This window comes from Ascaphus truei, chromosome 3 (genome assembly GCF_040206685.1).
Source record: "Ascaphus truei isolate aAscTru1 chromosome 3, aAscTru1.hap1, whole genome shotgun sequence".
NCBI classification, from domain to species: domain Eukaryota; kingdom Metazoa; phylum Chordata; class Amphibia; order Anura; family Ascaphidae; genus Ascaphus; species Ascaphus truei.
The window spans coordinates 271612832-271635135 of record NC_134485.1 but is presented as its reverse complement, the minus strand read 5'-3'; the positions used below and the strand labels follow the sequence as shown (position 1 = coordinate 271635135).

Here is a 22304-nt window from a genome sequence, read left to right as displayed (position 1 = left end):
ATTTCATATTAATTCTCCGTTCGTATTTCATCAACAGCTTTGGTACTGTATGCACAATGTAAACCGGAGCTTAAATGTGATGTATACTAATTAATTGACCCGTAAGTAATGCACCGACAGGCCTAACAAAGGGATTTTTTTAAAGATCAACAACAAATTGAAACACTACTAGGTTATTGGTCTTTAACCAGTTAATATGCTGCCAGTGACAAGAAAGATAAACACCACCGCACGGCACAGGATACAGTGACAATACGGGCAAAGGACTCTAAAATCAACTGCATTGAGCAAGTTCTGGCACAAACAAATGAGATGCTTAGCTTTTAAAGCAGGGACTGAATAATTGTATTCTCATATAGAGCACACAACGTAGAGTATAAAGGAGTAAGAATTAGTGATGTACTGAGTACCCGGAAATTACCCTGTGCTTTTTCAGCCACATGGACATTACCCGGACCCGGTAACTGAGAAGTGGGCCCGGCGCGGAGTAACATCAGAGTAGCTGAAAATACATCATCACTTACCTGCAGCCAGCGTCGGGAAGGTGAGGAAGACCCGTGAGGAAGACCGCGGTGACATCTAGGTACAGCAGCAGAGGTCCTGTGGCTGTGGCAGCTTCAGAAGTCTGTGTTCAGCCGGCGGGAGCAGCAGGAATCCATTGCACAGCAGATACCAGTGTGAGCTGAGGAACCATGTGGCCGGAGCAGGAGCGTTCCTATTGGACAGCCGGCTGAATACAGACTTCTGATGCTGCCACCGCCACAGGACCTCTGCTGCTGTTCCTAGATGTCGCTGCAGTCTTCCTCCACCCGGCAGGTAAGTGCCATCCGGGTAACTTGGTACCCGGTCGGGTAGAACAATTGATTTTGCCCAGGTACCCGTTATTTTTTTTTAAAGTAGGACCCAGTACAACACTAGTTAGAATGTGTTACTCTGCACACAGTAAACTTACTCTTGATGAATAACGATCATCAAAGGAATGCTTGATCATCAAACTTTTCAGCACGCTGATTGCTATCTGCCGGATGTCTCTGAACTCCTGTAATGCATTTCCCACCTCCCTCAGGAGGAGGCCCACCAAGAAATGGTTCTTGCAGAATTCATCTGTCAGGGTGTAGTCAAGCTGCAGGTCTAAGAGAGTAAACTGGGATTAATTAAAGGCATAATTAAGCCATTAAGCTAAAGCTGCAGTTCAAGTAGTCGTTTTTTTATTTTATTTTTTTTCACCATTCAATGTGTGCACCAATCCAATCTCCACATTGACAAGTGATTAGCTAAGCTGCAGATCGATTGGTGAAAATTTAGCTTGGTGTTCACTAAATGCATCTTGGGTAATCTTCTACTGCACTGACAGTCCAAGTTCTGTGAGGAAGATTATGTGACCAGGCAGGCACTAGATTCAATTGGTTCACTGCTAGAGGGAGGGCAGGGCTAAAAAAAGGTGATGCTGTTTCAGAAGGGGAAGGGGATATGACTTTGTAGAAGGTTGCTATAGGTATAAAGATGCCTGTTGCATTTGAATACATTAAAATGTCTTTAAAATAGTTTTTTTTTCTTTTTTAATGATACAAGTATTTTCTCATAGTACAGAACATATATATAACATGAAGTATATTGCTTGAACTGTAGCTTTAAAAACACTGCAATACGTAAAACTCCTCGTGTAAAACCAAAAACCAAAGTCAGCAGATTGGGCATATGAGAAAGGCAAGACACTGGCACACACATTTTGTTGATAACTGGGAACAAAATCAAAACCACGTCACACAAGTAATAAAAACCACAGAAGCGGACTGTTCCCAGTTAAGCACAGACAAGTACTGAAAACACATTTGTTTTAGTTAGGAAACTTGCGAACGTATTTTGAATGAACTAAAATACTTGTTACCATTAATTGAATGAATCCAATATAGTGCCATGACAGAAATAAACTGTCAACTTTCTTAAACCCATAACTACCTGGAGTGGGGCGGTGGAGGGGGGTGTAACACTCTTACTATGCATAACACCATATAGGAGTTAAGTGGCTTTATTAATATAATTTGTAGGACTTCAAAGCTCAACCCTAAATAGGCCATAACCAACAACAGTACCATCGATTTAAGGAGGAGATGTGCTTTGAGAAACATGTTATGAAACATCACACCCTGCACCTACCTACAGGACTGTCTAATGGCTCCAATGTTGGGGAAAGAAAGGCTAATTCATGGAAAAACAAAAGTGAATAAGAAACAATAGAGTTGTTTAATGATAAAATTCCTGATATTTTGTATTTTAAATATACATTTCTGGTTAATGTCACCTTTCAATAAACCCTTTTATGAACTGTATAGTGACTTTATATTGACAAAGAAGGAGAAGCAATAGGTAGTATGATAGGTTTCATTGGGGTATGACAAGAAAAGAAAAAGAAGGGTATTGGTCCTTTCCTCCGTGCAGTAAAGTAACAAAGGAGTGACGAGAAGTGGGTAATGTGATACCTTTTATTGGACCAGCAGATAGTTGGTAAGTTATAGAGTTCTTCAGCAGAGACAAGCTTTAGAACCACAAAGACATCTCTACACCTGATGAAGAACCCTGGGAAGTTTGAAAGCTTGTAATTTATCAGCTATCTGTTGGTCCAATAAAAAAAAGTATTATTCTACCTACTCCGCTTTCCTCCTTTGTTACTTTACTTACTGTACACGCAAGAAAGAACTAATATGATTACCTATCTTTTTCTTTTTGCTCTTTAATTATGTAAAGCAGCAATCCATGCTGCCTTGAGATATATATATATGTATATATATATATATATATATATATATATATATATATATATATATATATATATATTTATTAAACCTTATTTGAAAGAAGGGGTCCCCCAGAGCTGAATCGCTGCAATCCAAGCTACAGGGGCCTATTCACGAGATATATCATTTTAAAATTGCCTTCCAAGAATGATTATCCGGATGAAACAGTATGGCCACTGGGGTCAGTCTCACTCTGGCGACCAACAGACAGAAATAACATTGTAGGATGACATTACAGCTTTTGATTGAATGACCCCACAGCCATCTGGATTTTCCTTTGGCAAAAGTATTGGCAAAAGTGAAAAAAATATCTAATAACTCGGCAATTAGGGGCAGGGGTCACCAGAGCTTAATAGTGCGCTCTAGGAAGACATTTCAAAAATGAAAACAGGGTGCTGAATAATTTTATCTGGTGCCTTTCGCAAAACCTTTTTGAAAGGATTTGCACATTTGAGATATTCTAATACAGTGGTTTTCAACTCTTTTTGGGGTTAAAGAACCCTATAATTAAATTGTGCAATTCTAGGGAACCCCAACCCACTCCCTTACCCCCCCCCCCATTCCACCTCCCATGCTCTCCCACTCTTCTCCCCTTACACTCTCCCTCCATACAATAATCCTCCCATGTACCAGACACACAATAACCACCCCCCCCTCCCCATACATAAACACACACCCACGGCGAGGAGGCCTGTGGTGCTGCGCCGGTCTACCATTCCCGTCTCCCGCTGGCTGGAAGTTAGACGCGACTTCCGGCGCCAACAGGAGGAGGGAGGGGAGAGGAACAGCAGTTTAAAATCACTGTTTTAAGGCTTTAAAATAACAAATAATGGCAGATCATTTAAGATGTATGCTTGTTGAGCATCTCTCTAGATAACAATTTGTACAAAACAGCGGACTAAGGCTGAGTGCCCGGTGGCTGCGCGCGCGCAACGGTGTGCCTGGCGGTGCGTGCACCAGTAAGAACCACGATCTGCAGTCTAGCGGTAGCAAAGGGACACACGGCCATGACGGACAATACTTCACTCCCATTGGTCAACACTATCTGCAATATCATTGGTTGCCAGTCAACATGTGACCGCGTCACCGCACGGCAAGACAAAATTCTCGTCTTCCCTTCCAGCGATCGCACACACGCCTACTGGGGCCTGCCCCATAGAGGCCTGTACATGTTGTGCTGTGTGCACACCGTCGCGTGCGTAGCCGTGGCCACCAGAGACTCAGCCTAACAAGGAGTTGAAACATTTTTCATCTCATCTGTGAAGCCATTTCTGTTCTACACTGCAACGATTGCAGAACCACCCTAGCACTGTAGGGGGTTTAGTTAGATAGAGACACTATTTACCACACCGATAAACCCATACCTATTAATTATGCCAGCGTTTCGCAATTATATCTTTAGCGAAAGGCAGCTCGTCTATATGTCATTCATATGTAAACGCAATGCATTTACTGTATGAGTGATTTCCAATTGTGAGGTTTCTCCAAGAACCTGGCCTTGCTAGCCAAGCACACCATCATGAAGTCATATCCTATACAAATAAAACATACACACAGTCTGGCAGCTTGGGAAGAAAATGAATCACTGACATCTCATTGTCACAAAAGGCTTTACCTTGATATCTCTGAATCCTGCCCTTTCCAAAGGGCATTGGCAAGTTCAAAGGAATGTAGTGTTCATGATTGCAGACCACTCGCAGAAACTCAAATTTGTACTCAAACAGTGTCTGCAAAATAACATAGGTGATACAAATTAGAGAAACTGGTCTCAAAGAAAAGACACTGTACACACTAAGCATAGGTGTATGTACTTGTAAACCTAGAAACAATTAAATACACAACATACTATTTCTTATCTATTATTATCTACTATTATCTCTGTGGGTGTGGCTTGCTGAGGAACCAATAGAATACGAGCATCCACCCTACTGCTGGGTCATGAGCTTGTTTGATAGTCCCACCACACCGGCAAGGCTATTTAAAAAGTATTATGATCCTCTATTAAACCCTATACCTTGATAAAGCGCTCCTATAGCACGAAGCGCGTAGGTGGTGCATTTTTGTTTGTCCTTGAGTCTATGAGACGTTGATAAAACTTTTTTTATTGGGGCCACCTTGTGATGTTTGTCTTTGTTAGTAGGAAATCCCCCAAATTATGGTTAAAAAACAGAGCACTATTTGTTCTACAAGTAACCACAATAATGGTTAAAAGCAGCAGGTAATAAGGAGATTCATACTGTATACTATACAGTTCATAGGCCATTCACCTACTTCATAGTTCTTAGATACTACTCATGAGACAGATTTGGAAAATGTTTAAATATGCAAGGTCTGTATGTTTGTTTGTTATTATAACCAATGTAATTTATTTATAAAGGGCAAGCATATTAAACTGTGCATTACAATGGGGTATAAAGACAATAGCTAAATGAGATTAACAAAATGCTGGTACAATAAGTAAAAAGGGCCCCACACAATGGAGTTTACAATCCATTTACTACCTGTACACGATAAGTTGACATCTTTTAATGACCGTATTTTGTTTGATGTTTAAAACAGCAATAGCAAACTGCATTGGGTCAATATGTCAAATAATTGTTCAGTTGGGATCTAAAGCAGCAATTCCAATTTTTTTTTAAAAAAAACACTATTTCCATGCGATATGTGCATTAATACAATCCACACAATGATAAGTAATTAGCTAAGTTGCCGATTGATTTGTTCTCCTGTGATCGAACAGTGAAGATTTGGCTCGGGGGTTCACTAAATGGCTGTCAGTGCAGTAGAATAGGACCAAAGATGCAAAGTTCATGTGACCAGGCAGTCACTAGATACAATTAGTGCACTGCTATATAGGGGGCCAGACTCAAAAAGGGGTGTGCCAGAGCCCGTTTCAGAAGAGGAAGGGGTGTGACTTTGTAAATGGTTGCTAAAGGAATAAAAAATGCTCGTTACATTATAATACATTAAAAATGTCTTTAAAAAGTTATTATTTAAAAAAAATGCTACAACTATTTTCTCATAGTACAGAACTAATTTATTTAAAAACAAAACAAAAAAAAAACCACACACTTGTAGGATATTTGCTTTAACTCCAGCTTTGAGGTGCAATCCCACATTCGGCCAATTGTTTTCTTTACCCTTATACTATCCACCCTGTCTTTATTAGAGAACCAATAAAGTTAAGGGGAAATTAGGGTGTGGGGGGGAGGGGCTGACTGTACGAGCATTAGCAGAACACACCGTGACATCACACAGAAGGGAATTGCCAGGGGAGAATCAAAACCCTCAAGTCTAACGCGAAAATTTTAATTAAGAGTACTTACAGGTGTAAGATTTGGGTCTAATTTCTTTTTTATTTAAAGAAGGTATCAATTATTTATATGAGACCCCTTAATCATGTCACTGGAATGAATTATTTGGCCCAAGTAGGGATTGGCCCTTAAAGGATCCTATGCTATCCCATAATGGTCCTTTTAATGTTAATGACTTCACCATGAGGCGTTTAATACTGCACTGTAATATGCTACCTCCAGCACGAAAAAGAATATATTTTGGCAAATTAAAACTATATAAACAAGATAAACTGGCACACACAATACTGCCAACTGAAGTGGAAGTAGCAAATATTCTGTTACCTACAGTAATTAAGTGTGTAGCATAAAACGTAAAGATAAGATGAGAACTCAAGGTTATAAAAATGACACGTACAAGAACAGCAGGAAGATTTGAATGTGCATGATTAAGCGAGTCAAGTGAGGTTTTACAACGGAAGGAAGTGAAGTGGAAAATAGAACAAAGAATATATCATTCCAAATAAAAACATCATCATGAATGCATATTGTACTACAGTCTGAGCAGCAAGGAACGGTGGGCAATTCAATGTTAAGCCCTGAAATTTAGACAACAGGATGACTTTTCTGATCACATTCTCAGAAGAAAACGCTGAATAACCTCCCCCCACCCCCCATACATATATGACAAAGCTCGAGCAGTAAATTACAAAGTGTATACAAAACAGGTTCTTTGAATCCTCAGACAGACTATTCACACATTAAAAAATTATAAGCTTATGAATTTTATGTAGGCATGTATGTTTATATAGCGCCACCAACGTACGCAGCGAATAAAAGGAACCACTGCAAAACAAAAACTCTACTATCAAAATTGGAGAATAGAAAAAAAGTCAGAAACAAAAGAAACAGAAAAACAAGTGCGAAAAAACGATTTCCTTATTGAAAACATGCATGAAACAGCCCTCCAGCGTAGTTGATGGAGGGGAATATAGTAAGATGATTAAAACATGAACGTGGCACAGATGAATATTCAAAAAAGTGTATTATACATTAAAGAATACCAAAATGGACCAACGTTTCCATCTCCAGAGTCCACATTGGGACAGAAACATTGGTCCATTTGTTTGGTATTCTTTCATGTATATATAACACTTTATTTTAATATAAATGTTTGTATCTCATGTACCTTTCTTTCAATATCTACTGTACATACACTTTGAACTGGGAGGTGCTTTTTCTTGCAAGATACAATACAAACACTGTATTTATACAATGGGCTTCATAGTGACTGATTAAAATATAATAACACTCAATGCTTCCCTAAGGCTGCGCTTATAGTGCCCGCTACGTCGCTCCAAAACAAAACAATTGACTCTGTCGCGAGCGCTTATAGTAAGCGCGACGGAGTGACGGAGCCAGGTAAATTTGATTTTTCAGAGACTGTCGCCACATGTGACTGTCTCTGAATCAATGACCCCGTCGCTAGTCACGTCGCTGAAAGTTAAATTATAACTTTCGGTAGTGGCGACGGCGATGGGTGACATCGGGCGTGTCGCCAGTACTAGAAGAGCTACCTAAGAAGGTTATATAAAAAAATTTAAAAAAACACAACAACAAATAAACCTGAACGGAGATCCTAAAACAAAAGTGAAAGAGAGAATCAAGAAATAATAAAATATGACCCTAAAGACAACCAAGCACCATGCATTGTGTTTGTGGCCCAAGTTCAAGATAGATCTTCCTAGTAAAAATAAATAAATAAAAATACAAGCACATATTTAAGAGGCAAAAAAGAATGGGATGGAAACATAGCATATGTCTCGGTAGATAAGCACAAACAAGGTAATAAGAAAAGTATTTTAAGAATTGTCGGAGGCAAAAGAGCAGTGTGAGGCATGAAAAGGGGTCTGCAAACGCTTTCACATTGTTTCTTCATAGGAGGCCAACATAGAAATTAGAAACAGAATTAGAAATACACTTCTTACCTTGGAATCTCCTGGTGCAAAAAAACTCATGTAGTTATTGATTTGCTTAAAAACAAAGCCTCTGTCCATAAATGTGAAGCATCTCTGTAAATGATATGAAACATGCCCAAATCAGTACAAAAGCATAATGCCCAAGGGCCCTATATACATTTCTCGTAAACCATTTCAAGACGGGCAGGCAGTGAAAGGGTTAAGTGACATTGCCCACTGTGGAACCCTATCTTCTATTCAATAAAGCACATATGGAAACAGAGTCCCTTAATCAGAGTATGATGTCGATAAGTTGCTAATTAAACAGGTGTGCTATTGGCCTTAAAATACACACACACGCACACGCACACGCACACAGGCTAATAAAGAGAAAATAAATACAATGTATGAATCCTTACAGAACAGAAAACGAGAGACTGTTTCCCTACAAACATTGTACTTTAGCTGTTCACAGAGTACTAGAAACGTAGTGGTGCTGTACGTAATATCACTGTGCCCCGGTGACGCCACTAAGAGGCAATTTAATACAGGTCTAAAAAAACCTTGACAACTGAACTTCAGAAGCCTGACTGAAGGGCGCTAACGCAACGGAAAAGAGAGGGAAAAATACATGTAAATGAGGCATCAATAAAATATACCAGTGCACACATCCAGTATTTAACGAATTTTGAGGACATTACCTCCAGCTTCAATATATAAGGAACAGCCACACAGAACTAAAGCTAAATAAATATATTTTGCATGACAAAGAATAAAAAAAGGTTTCAGCACCCCTATGGGACTGTGACTAAACTTAACATCCTTCTCTTCTTTTGAGATGCTGTCCTATTCCCATCTGCAATACGTTGACATATCTTCCGAGGAGCCCCGCCTTCTGTGATTTGTTCATCCAATGCCGCCCTCCCCCACCCCCCATGATTGATCGTACTAGGACTGATCAGTCAAGGAACATTAGCACTTCCCCAGGTTGACGGCACAAGACAAAAACAGCAGCAAAACCGTAGGATGCCAGATGTGCTCTGAAGATGGCTGCCGATGTGCGAGCCCATATATACATAGTTGCAGTTACAAAATAACATCTTTTCTCACATACCTTTATAAAGAAAGCGAGGCTGTGGTTAGCGTTCTTGGAAGCATCTGGATTATCCTTATACTTCTGCGTAATGTGCGGCATAAGCATATTGACCAAGGTTTCCACCGCGTGGTGAAAAGAGGTTGGAAATCTTTGGTTCCGCAGCAACTAGAACAAAGTCATGACAAGCAAATGTGAGGCATTTTGATTTTTTTCTAGGTGTTTCTGCGGGTGCTTCAAGCAAATGTGTGTGTTGGAGAAACTAATGTACTCAACGATGCCAAAGGACCAGATTCATTTAATTTATTTTTAATCTTGGTCACCATTTCTTCAGCATCTACCACCTAAATTTGAATGTTTCATTATTATTACCATCTGGTTGAATGTGAATGCAAAATAGCCCCCTTTATAATTTCCCTTTTAACAGACTATCTGAACATATACAGTTCATATTCCCCGAAGCCATTCACGTCTTAGTAATGTTGCCATGTGTACACAGTGAAATGGCAGGACAAGTGGAAGAAGAGAGTCAACATTCACACTATTTCACATCAATACCACCACCCACTCGAAGCTACTGCTCAGGACCAAGTCCTGATGTGGAATCCACATGAATGCAAAACCTCTTTGACATCTTTATACAGTGCTTTGTCAGGAGTAAAAAAACACTACCTTGTAGCACTCTCAGTACATGATGTAAGGTGACAGTGCAACAAATAAACTTCAAGAGCGCATTCTGTGTGCCTTTAATGTGAAAGGACATCATGGAGCAGCAAGCAGCTACAGGGTGACCAATGTACTACAATACAAGCTCATGTCAAGTTTGCATGTATTATTCTACTTTTTGTTTAGTATTACTGCTTACGGTTTTGCTACATAACAATATAGTACAAGTGCGCATTACATAGTTGGTAAGAATACATTTGGAATTACCAATCAGTGTTCCCACCAGTGGCAAGAATTGTTATCTTATTACAGTACAGTAATAAGAACATGTGAACTAAAATAGCAAGAAGCTCCAATAGAAACATCCAGTTCATTTTATGCATATTAACTTCAAGAAAATGTACTTCTGAACTCATTTTGATTATCTTACGGAGCATTTTTTATTTTCAGCAAGACTTCAATTAAAAATATAACAGCAGATGATGAAATAAAATCAATTTATGGAACGGACATGCTAGTATTTTAATATAACATAAACCATCTTATTTTTACCTTATAGGTGGTGTACTGTAGTTTGTTTTACTTTTACTTGGCACTAAAGAACCAAAAACTAAATATCTTCACTGTCCAAGTGATGTTAAAACGGATGACTGATCTAATGTTGAATGTATTATCTTCCCTATAATAGGCATCTAAGAACCTGCTGAATCACTCTTTTGCAGAATAAAATAATGCTTGGTGAATGAAGTTATCAACCATCTATCTTTGATTTTAAAAACACTTGCACTTGTCCTGTCTGCATTTTTAACCCTGTATAACATGAATATTTATCTCATCTAAATCAGCAACTGTATTTACATAGGGTATATGATTGGACAGTGTAAACAAATCCTACTCCTGAGTAACTAAAGCAGATCATTTTCTTTGTTTGTAGTTTTCTTGACAGGGATGGTTTTCCTTGCTTTTGGGAGACCATCAGCTTCAAGTTCTCCTGACATTATCTTACCACATTCTGTGCAATGTTTTTGTTATTAATGGGTGCTTTCTACTGTCCCCTCAATTATTCTGGAACATGCTGATGAAAATGAAATAAAAAATGCGCGAGACAACAATAGATGTAAAAACATATATTGTACATTAGATAAGAAAAATAGACCAGTGTTTCGGTCCCGGTACGGACTGAAAATGATCCATATACAGACCAAAACGTTGGTCCATATTCTTATTTTTTATTGCACAATACATGTATTTAAATCTATTGTTGTCTCATGCATTTTTTGTTTCAAGTATATAGCCACCTTCAATATTTTACGTACAGCCCTCCCATATCCTCTCTCCTTCCGGGATCACACCCCTATCCAGCATCCCAGGGATCCCAGACTCCATCATACTTCCTAGTGGTGTGGTTCAGAAATTAGTTACGTTTCTCCATTAATTGAACTTCATTGACTTACATAAATCTTCAAATCGTGTTATCTAGAAAATTCCTCCTCATAGAATCCCTGACACACAAAGTGTCGGACCTGTATACATGTAAACGGCTCAATTTGGGGTAGACCATACTTTCTCATCAATTCCTCGAAAGACATTAGCTTGTCTTTTTCTAATAAATCTCCTGCCTCCAGAATTCCTCTATGTCTCCAATTTTCAAAGCCCTGACCCTGAAAACCCAGGACACACCCTGTATTACCGAACAAGGGCGCGAGCCTAGAAGGGGTCGACATAACCTTATATTTCTTTTTTGTCATCTGTTAGATTTTCAAAGTAAATACAATTACTGTCGGCTCCGACTGTCTCACGGTCCCTGTCCCAGAACTAGACCACAACATAGAAGATAGTCCAATCGGGCTTTTTAGCGAGCTCTCCAGGTCCACCCAGGCATACACTCCTCTCGGGGGATGCCAGTAAACCATTTGTTTCATATGGGAGGCTATGTAATATTTTATACCACCTCCTTCCTTAGCGTCCAACATCAAACATCATTGACCTGGCTACTCTGCGTTGTTTGTTTCCAAATAAACTACATAATTCGATTCTGAAGTTCTTTTATAGCTGAGTGCGAAACAGATATCGTTAATGTCTAAAAATAGTACAAAAGTCTAGGGAGAATATTCATCTTAACTGCAGTTATACGCGCTATCCAGGAAATACAATAAGAATTCCAGGCTTGTAGTGCTTTTTTAATTTTTGAGAATAGGTCAGGGTAGTTATATTCAGATAATAAATTATAATCTCTGGTAAAATAAATCCCTAGAGATTTCAAATGGGTCTTTTTCCATTTATAGTCAGTGCCGATTAAGCACCTCGACCGCCTTTTCGGTTAACGTCAAATTTAAAGCTTCCGATTGTCCCATATTTACTTTATACACAGAGAGCCTCCTAGGGGTGGACTGCAGACTGCTGTCCACTAATCGTGGCTTTAAATGCCTCCCATAGAATCGCTGTTGATTCTACAGACCCATGGTTAGACCGAAAATAATTTTTAAGTGAGTCTCCAATTTCTGTGCTAATCTCCGGATAGTTTAGTAAAGAATCATTCATCCTCCAATGAAATGATTGAATCTTAGCGAATGATGGCTCAATATAGGGTCCGACCACGTGATAGACCCTATATCTGAGTGGACCAATACTTCCAGGATATTTGGAGATACAAAAATATTATCGATTCTAGAATACGAATCGTGTGGAGGTGAATAGAAGGAATAATCTCTCTATTCTTAATGCGAGCAACGCCAGGCGTCCAACAGACCAAATTCTTTGATTAGTAATCTAAATTTCTATGCTACACTGTATATCATTGCAGAATGTTAATGCCCTGGATGTGTGGACTTGTCCACATCCGATCCATATTAAAATCGCCTCCTAAAATATATAACTGTTCTCGATTATCCCCCATTGACTCCAATGTTCCCCTTAGAAAATCATTTTGTTCCTCGTTAGGCGCGTATATGTTCACTAGTGTAATATGTAGACCTGAGAGAAGACTATGGACCACAAGTGACCTCCCTCCTTGGTCTCTCTTTACCTCCAGTGTCTGGAACGGGATACCCTGTTTTATCAAAATTGCAACCTCCCTTTTCTTACTGGTGAAAGACAAATAAAATGCTATACGTTATGTCCTACTAAAGGTGTTTGGGGGTTCCTGGGTATCTAAGTGCGTCTCCTGCAGAAAAACAAAATCTGCTTTCAGTATTCTTTTTTTAGGGCCAATCTACATTTACCATTACTATTTAAACACTTAACATTTAGGGGCACTAATTTCAATGGGACATAGCTAGCCATTTCCGATGTCATCTCTCTCGTGAAAGTTGTGCTTGAAACAGTTTGATGGTTGTGGGGTACAAATGGGCAAAAAATAAAAAAAAAAGAGGGTGAAAACAAAAACAATAAAAACTAAACTATAAGATGTGTTACCAGCCACTCATCCCAGATTTGCTGCCAGACCCTACTTAGTCTGACCTGGCGGGCATATGCCCCTACTGGGGGTGCCCTGGCATCAGCCAAGCAGTTCTCCCTCCCCCTCACCGTACCTCTCGGGCTCCCAATCGGACCTACGTCGTGACTTGGTCAGAATACAGAAACTTAAAACATACAATTCCTACTTACTGTGCACTACATAAACATATATAACTTTTTCAACTATGATACCACTATAAATGTATAGAATGTAAATAATGTCAGGTAGAGTTTGCTTTTGTCCTTCGATGGAGCGTATCGTTCTTTGTGTCTGTAACCCGGGTGCAAGTGTGGTGTCCAACTCCTCAAAAATCTGTCGCTTCATAGTCCTAGTGCCAAGGCACACTCACCCACCACCCGAGTCCCTACTCTGCTCATTCTCCAGCTTCATCAGCATATCATCTGCCACAGATCAGGACTCGGGCTGCGAGCGGCAGAACCCCCAGGTCACAAATAGAACCATCCCTATAATAAAAAATAAAAAACAAAAAGGGGGAAAATAGAAAGAAAGAAAACGACAGCTAGAATTCCAACATAGATTTCTTTGCGTCGTCATGTGTTGCCTGACCTTCGGCAAGAGAAACCGCTTCGGACTCAAACTCAGAGAAACCAAACGGTGCCTCTCCAGAAACTGACTGTCGGTCTGATCTATCTTTGGGGGCCAGATTTAGAGCTGATAGAAAAAGAGCAGATTCCTCAGGATAATGGAGCGAGATCTGTTTGCCCTCGTGGTTGAATACGAGACAGAACGGGAAGGCCCATCGATACCGAATCCCTTTTTCCAGAAGTATCTGTTACCGGGCGCAGTCCTCTTCATCGATTTATTGTCAGCCTGGACAGGTCCTGGAAAATCTGGATAGAGTAGTTTTCGAATTCAATTGAGCCTCTATTTCTGCATCCCTTTATAATCTTTTCCTTGGTAGTATATTGATGGAGCCTTAAGACCACATCTCTGCTTCTTTTAGGATCTTCAAATCTCTGCTCTGTGAGCTCGGTCCATCATTGTCTTGTAGTTGGGGTTCTATTGACAGGAAGAGCCTTTTAAGATATGGCTGCAGGGCGTCCGCAGACACTGACTCAGGGATAGCGCGGATTCGTAGATTCTGCCTTCGTTCCCTATTCTCAAGATCATCCATACCATCTCGCATAGCTCTCATCTCTTCTCTGAGGCGACATCCATTTTATTGTCCAGCTCTGTTCTCTTAGCCAGTGAAGCAACCTCTGCCTTAAATTCTGTTACAGCTCTGTCCATGGCTGACTGGAAAGACACTTGCATTTCTCTAAGCATACACTGCAGATCCTGCTTTGTGATCACTGTGTCTTCCTCTGCAGTGTTTCTCTCTCTCAGCAGCAGCTCTCACCTCTGATGCTTTCCCTGCAGTGTCCCAGTTTGCTGAGTTTCTCAGTGTTGCTCGTCTCTCCAGGGCTTCTACTTCTGATCCAGCAGCCTGCTTCTCTGGGGCTGCGCACTCCCATATGCTCGGATCGGCGCCATCTTAGTTTTTCCTCCCCTTGTCAGCCATCTCCAACTGAACCCGGCCAAAACGGGAGAGATCCGAGAACCCCGGCTTCCTGTTGGACATCTCTGCTGCTTCCCCCGCCTGCTGCTGCGGTCTGTGGCTCGGGGAAGGGGCCGATCAGGGGTAATATTAAATTATATTGGTGGAGTGCACAGAGCTATCCTAGCAAACGTGCATCCACGATGACGTGACGCGCGCGTCCCCCAGCACACCAGTCTTTATGTGGAAAAATACAAAAAATTTATTAAAGAATAAACATTTTGGTGCAAAATGACACCTACATTAGGAATGACCTGATGAATATTGATTCTTTGATAATTTCTATGTATTTTTCCCCACATTAAGCCTGGTGTGCTATACAATTTGTGCTATCTTTGCTTACATGTTTGCAGCAGGACTACAAAGAATGTGCACCCAGTATCTGCATTTCCTGTTGGTGTGCATGTCCACTCTCGAGAACGCTTCTTTACCTTTGAGCACAACAATCTATATATTTAATTTTTTTTATAATGGATCTTTCACCAACTACTTAACCATAATCCTAAATAAACCAGCAAGTTCCCCTGTAGATCAGGTATTGTAAATCTAATTTTTAAGGGTAATAACTACCGCATCAGAGGCACATGGGCTAAAAAACACAGCTAAATGAAGGCCCACAGACAGATTGTAGAAGTCATATAGTAAAGCAAGCTCAAAAGTGACCACACAGCACATTACTAGCTACTGCTTGGGCCACACGAGATGCCATTTTGCTCTGTTAAATACTGTCATCATTTTCAGGAAAAAAAGCAATCTACAAATTAAACATATTAACTGGGCTGCTTGATAATTAATGACTTTACATTCACTACTTCAAGTCCCCCCAGTCATTATTTAAAATGCTTTTGTACAGCTCTGCAGTAGGTGTTTAAATCAAGCAACACTTGAAGGGTTAAGACTACATGTTATGACCGTGAGTACATACCGACAGTAACATTTAAGTAGTTGCTGCCACCTTCTCTGTGATGTAGGTTTTTAGATGTTGTTGGCCTTTCTTCTGGTCAGAATCCCATTCTCGTGTGCTTTCATCACCTCACATTTGCAGCCCACAGGCACATTTACACCAGTCACATCTATCTCTTCTCCACATACCCCACACTTGTGAATGTCATTCTCAATTCACTGTGACATGCGGCACCTACTATCTGTAAGCGTTGATCATTACATTCATCTTAATACATACTTTTACTTTTGAGTTTTCAACAAGGTGCTGGGTCATGGACTTTATCAAGACTTCAAAGAAAAACCAAGAATACTGGGAACAAATGAAAAAAACATAAAATGTTAGTGCATGTGACCCTATAACTTAAAGAACATTCCCTGATCTACTACTACTACTAATGATGTAAAACACATGCATTGTGCTTAATCCAGTAACTTTAGGTTCTGAGTGATAGGCTGAATTATGCACTTGTTACCAACAGCAATGCTATCTGGTCTCTTTCTGAGCTAATGTATAACAAACACCACATTGACTTTGGTACCTTGAGAAGCTTGTTACTGGTTAGAAAGTCAGCAGAGGGCTTGAGGATCGTTGTCATGGATTTGGCCAGCTCCTCGTGCATGGTCTTGTATTCAGAAGTGATGTATGGCTCAGCCTTGTAAACATACTAAGGGCACAATGGGAAAGAGGTGCAGAAATAAGCAACACGGTTGCAAAGTTACCATTACACCCGCAAGGTTACTTTAGCTCATTTTGTATTCATTCTCCCTTTTTCTTGAAAAATAAAATAACTAGCATTTTGTACCTTTACATATGACCTCAGGTAGCTCTCTAAACCTTCTTCATGGCACTGAGAGACAACATGGATAATGACCCTAAAAAGGATAAAAAAATAAATGTGTTATGTAGCTCAAACGATGGAGGTAAGGATGTGCAGGGACAGTGTAGAACCCGCACTATGGGGGTTTGCTGTGAATCGTCCGGTAAACGTATGTTTTTCCCAACACAAATACAGTATTATATTTTTATTAATAGGAGAGATTGGATTTAAGATCCAGTCTTAAGCCCCATGATATGCACTGGTATATAATAATAATAATCTCATTACCTTGTAACATTAACTGCAACCTCCTCTTGTGTAGCCCTGGTAAGAACTCTACACATCTGGTTCAGGATAGTGGGCAGGAAAGCTATCATCACATGTCCTTCCATCGCATGAAGACTCTGAGCAAGAAATCAATGTGCAAGATACCCTTTCAAGGTCAAATATATGGCATACAGTATGCAAGTTTGAAACTCAATTAAGGACTGTAAGCTATTTGAATACTCAACATACAGTACTGCCATTCCCAAGTGTTTCATTTCATGACTAAATTGAGAGACAATTTCATCAATCCTTCATTGCTGTGCCCTATATTTGTTCATCCTATTATTTACATGTACTAGATTCTCCTGCCTATAAACAGAAGACAATGACGTAACACGCGCAAGTGGGAAAGCGCTGTTGACACAGGACACGACTCATTCATAATAAGGGCCAGTAGTGGATTGCAGCACTTGGAGCCGTCTAAAGAGTGGTGACATGACTGGATATTTTAACAACTGGATCACAGGCACTAATCAGTGTGCGAGAAGTAAATAGATGAGGTCCTGGGCTTTGTTCATGTAATGCTAGTACTTGTTTTTTAAATAAACTATAACAACATGTACAGATGTGGTATTAAAAAAAATGATTATGTAGGTCTTGAAAGCACTCTGTACCCCAAATCTACATTTCAGTTTCATTAATAATGTTGAACCAGTAAAAGGTATTACAATATATGTAAGAATTCCAGTTCAGTTACATTATTATATTGTAATTAGGTTTGAATCCGGCATATAAAAACAAGATGCCCCACACATATTATTCTGATACGATTCTTCCTTAATACAGATTGTCGCATACTTGAATTATTCTAATAGCAAATTAATATTCGCTGTAGAATCAATTACATTAGGATAGGGTTAAAAGTTATAATGGGATTGCAGCTGTGTTGTCTGAGCAAGGTGGGCCCTGTGTGTGCTATGAATTACAATCAACAGACAGTTGCTATTGATAACTGATGATACGCTGAGGTAATCATTTCTATAATATAAAAGTTTATTTTTCTTGTATGAAGGATGGGCAGTTACTTATCAGATACTGTATAATAACATCTATTTTAAGCTGTAGGACACATGTAGATGCCATAATTGTTCATAGTATTGGGAGTAGGAAGGGCTGACTAGGGGATCTTCTTTGGATAAATATCCAGCAGTGTTTAGTTAGTTGGGAAAATGATTATACCAAGAGAAGATATACCACCAAGATCAGACAGAGGGTTAACACCAGCAAAGGAATAATTATATAAGCATCTTTGAAGGTATTATAACTTATTTGACGTCATCGCCATTTTTGTACTATTTTTACATGTGAGTATTGATCTTCAGAATAAACGTTTATTGTGTGTGCTAAAACCGGAATGCAGAGTTCTGTTATGCGCTTGCCAACTATAGCAAAGAGAAAGGGCATTTTACAATATGTTACTGGGATTCTAAAGTGCTAAGCAAAGAACCAAAACAGAAACGGCAAGTTGTAGTAGAGATCCCTATAAAAGATCAGGTCAACTAATGTGCTAAATATATCAATTGCTTTGCACCCAGAATTTCCCGCTGTAACGAAAAGAAAACGTGCTGCACATAGAGATGAAATCATACCCTGCAGAAACCACCAGGGTAAAATATGAAAAACATGTATTTATACCACAAGTACCTTTAAATACTTTACAAGGTCAGTCCCTAAGGTTTGGGCTCCAGATTCAGTTTTTTGACAATACTGAAAAAAGTTGTGCAAGTGCTGATCCTAAAGAGAGAGAGACCAAAAATATATCATTAAACAAAAGGCTGAAACGTTAACATACAACAAAAATGCTCCTTGATATTACATTCTTAATGTTAATGTATTTTAAATATGATTATGTATGTTTGAACATGCAGAAAGAAGGTAACATTCCTTAGCAAATAACATGCATTCATTGCAAAACCATGCACTCAAAACAGACACTAGTCTGACAAGCTAAACACCATGTGTGCTGCAATACAGTTTAGAACTTAAAAAGAAAATTATATTTTTACACGGATAAGGTTTAGTTCTGAAAGGGACACAGCTGTATTTAAAGTTACCTGCGCATAAACAGTGGACACCAAATGAGTAGCAACTTTCAACAATGGTTTTCCTCCATCCACCCACTTAATTTCTGGTCCAGAATGCTAGGAAAGCAGAAACAAAAATCAATGGTAAACACCAAGATACTAAAACAGAATTCAACACGAATTCATTGAACTACAAAGATTAGTAGGATCCAAATAATATTTCTAGAGCAGTGGATCCGTTTAAATGCAGAAATCCGACACCAAATTGAAGGAGAGTGACCAATGAATTAAACTCGAGTATGTATATATACATACAGTACACTATTGTCTTGTCTTATATTGTCATATATATATATATACATATAACGCCCTTAATATACATACACTGTAGCGCTTCACAGCAGTAATACATATAAATAACAAATAATACAAATAACACATAATGGGAAGAAGTGTTTAGACATAAAAGTGACATTTAGGAAAAGGAGTCTCGAAGAGCTTACAATCTAATTCCCAAAACACGGCTGGCTAGAGATCACTGATGAAAAAGGGTTGAAAATTGCTTTTTGATACCAACTGTTCTATATGGTTCATACTGAACTGCTGAGCAGTTGATTGTGGATTTGTGAAGCACAGGACATGGCATAACCATATTAAAATATTTAATTTAATTTGTAAAATAGGGGAAAATAAATAAAAAAAGAAAGTAGACCTTTTCTACCTTGCCCATCCCGAGCTCCTGATAGCCAAGGTATCCTGCAGGAAGAGTAGCCGATACCGGAACGTTCTGTTCATTTGTCACCACTCGACCATCTTTCAGCAAGGGCAGCCAGGCGTATCCAACTACATATAAAATATATATTTGCATGCTCTGTTTACACAAAACATATCACTGTAGAGCATATGAACTAACTTTTCGAATTCTGGCATACAAGTCAATAATAAATATAGGTGCAGGCTGGATGTGCGACAGGATCTCAAAAAGCAGCACAACGTTTCGGGGTATATACCACTAAGTGTGCCTAATGAAGGGGTTCTTGACTGCCGAAATGTTACGCTGCTTGTGTGCCAATGCCTCAGCAGAATAAAGACACCCAGAGAAGGGAACGCCTTGTGTTTGGTGAACATTTATTGCATGTGTATGATTAATTATATCAATTTTTATTTACACAAACTATTCCACATTAAACTTTTCTGGAGGGCATTAAAAGGTGTTCTCCACCGATATCATGCATCCATCTGCTACGCAAATGTTAGTAAGAATCCACAATAGCGTTACTTACTTTGCAATGTATTGCAGGAGACTTAAAATGTGGCATATTTAGGCGATTTTACGTTCTGAATTTAATGTAGTCTACAAAGTTTGATGTTACATAGTTACATAGTAGGAGGTTGAAAAACGACATACGTCCAAGTTCAACCTATGCTAAATTAAGACAACAGATACTTTATCCTATAATAGCACTTGCAGTATATTGATCAAGAGGAAGGCAAACAAAAACCCCATTGAAATATCAGCTAAAATAAATTCCTCCCGACTAAATATTGGCAATCAGATTACTACCCTGGATCAACATCCTTCCTGTGTTTACTTATTTGGTATATCCCTGTATACATTTCCTTTCTAAAAAGATGTCCAATTTTTTATTTTTTTTAAGATATCTATTGTATCTGCCATCTGTTGCCATGGGTAATTAATTCCACATTTGAACTGCCCTTACTGTAAAGAACCCTTTCCATTGTTGCTGGAGAAATCTACTTTCCTCCAACCTTAAAGGATGACCCCGTGTACTGCCCTTGGGATGAATAGTTCTTTTGAAAGCTCCTTGTATTGTCCTTGAATATATTTGTATATAGTTCTCATATCCCCTCTTAGACGCCTCCTTTCTAATGTAAACATATCTAATTTCACTACCCTTTCCTCATAAATCAGATTATCAATACCCTTTATTAATTTGGTGGCTCTTCTCTGCCCTCTAGTTACATAATGTCTAAGGAGTGGTGCCCAAAATTGTACTCCAAATTAAATTTGTGGTCTTACTAATGCTTTATAACAAGGGAATAATTATGTTTACATCCCTTCCATTGATTCCGTTTAATGCAAGATAAGATTGGTCTTTGCAGCTACTGAATGAGATTGGGCACTATTGCCAAGCCTGCTGTCTGCAAGCACTCCTAAATCCTTCCCCATCAAGGACTCTCATAATTTATGCCCATTTAAATTTGTAAATTGCCTGTATATTCCTGTTTCCCAAATGCATAACCTTACATTTATTTGTATTAAACCTCATCTGCCATTTACCTGCCCAAGTTTCCAGTCTATCCAAGTCCTTCTGGGGAGAAATTACATCCTGTTCTGATTCGACTACCTTACACAATTTAGTGTCATCAGCAAAGATGGAGACTTTGCTCTCTATGCCAAGCCCAAGGTCATTAATAAATAAGTTAAAAAGCAAGGGTCCCAGTACCGATCCCTGAGGATTGTGTTTTGGAATATTTTATAAAAGCTAGAAATTTGCATACAAAAACAATTAAAATTAAATGCGGCATATTCTAATAGGATATCGTGGAGAATAGAACAAAAAATAACATTTGCATATTTGGCATGCAACGTTCTTATAAAACTGCATACAGTCCAAAAGTCACATCATTAGTCTGTATTGTATACTGTAAAGTTTAAAGCTGCCTATTGTGCAAGAAATGTGTGAGATGCAGTTATTACACTTCATATGAGACTACAGCATTGCATAGATTACTCCAATTATTTTCTATATGGTCGAGTTATCCTAGATTACAACCTCCATAAATGCATACATTCAAATATTAAACGTGTTAACAGTTCTGTTAATCCCATGTCTATTTTTTTATCACTGGGAAGATTCAACAAATCCACTCATGTCATAGTGGTCTATCGAGATATGGCCCATATTTTACACAGGAAAAATTCAGCTATAGCAAAGGACAAAATAAATATTTCACAGGGAACTGGAATCCCTAGTGATAATGCTTCTAAATACTTTACACTCCAACTATATTACTGTGACGATAGGGGTTGCTGGCATCACAAACTGTTATGAAGCCCAGCTAGCTACCCCTAAATCTATGTAACTTGACCACTTTTGTAAGGCTTATTTTGGCCAAATGTATTTAACCTCTGGGGAAGAACAGGGAATGTGTAAATGTATTTCCATGTCTGTAAGAGTGTATTTCAAAGTCTGTATTTGTTATTACTTGTAAATACAATCCCACAGTTTAGTGAATCACTATTCTTCTGTAAATGTGCTTTGAGTGTCAGCCCTACCAGAAGGCAAATTTGACAGTAAGAATGGAATATCTATTCTATGGAGAATGCAATCCACTTAGTTGAAGC

General features: G+C 39.0%; 1 protein-coding gene across 23 annotated transcripts in view; it reads right to left on the bottom strand.

The window, feature by feature from the left end:
* The window catches only part of DOCK9 (dedicator of cytokinesis 9), a 263517-nt gene that overhangs the window by 57236 nt on the left and 183977 nt on the right, over nucleotides 1-22304 (bottom strand). For 13 of the 23 annotated variants that reach the window (XM_075590800.1, XM_075590807.1, XM_075590812.1 and 10 more), the window contains exons 21-31: nucleotides 19656-19777; nucleotides 18965-19051; nucleotides 18555-18644; nucleotides 16872-16987; nucleotides 16569-16638; nucleotides 16305-16430; nucleotides 16004-16075; nucleotides 9161-9307; nucleotides 8077-8160; nucleotides 4411-4522; nucleotides 953-1131 (exon numbers count right to left, since the gene is read on the bottom strand). In XM_075590800.1, coding sequence (XP_075446915.1) covers nucleotides 953-1131; nucleotides 4411-4522; nucleotides 8077-8160; nucleotides 9161-9307; nucleotides 16004-16075; nucleotides 16305-16430; nucleotides 16569-16638; nucleotides 16872-16987; nucleotides 18555-18644; nucleotides 18965-19051; nucleotides 19656-19777 — 1205 coding nt within the window. Of the gene's footprint in view, nucleotides 1-952; nucleotides 1132-2157; nucleotides 2200-4410; nucleotides 4523-8076; nucleotides 8161-9160; nucleotides 9308-16003; nucleotides 16076-16304; nucleotides 16431-16568; nucleotides 16639-16871; nucleotides 16988-18554; nucleotides 18645-18964; nucleotides 19052-19646; nucleotides 19778-22304 lie in introns of all 23 variants that reach the window. The other 10 variants (XM_075590793.1, XM_075590802.1, XM_075590797.1 and 7 more) reach the window with 3 other exon arrangements.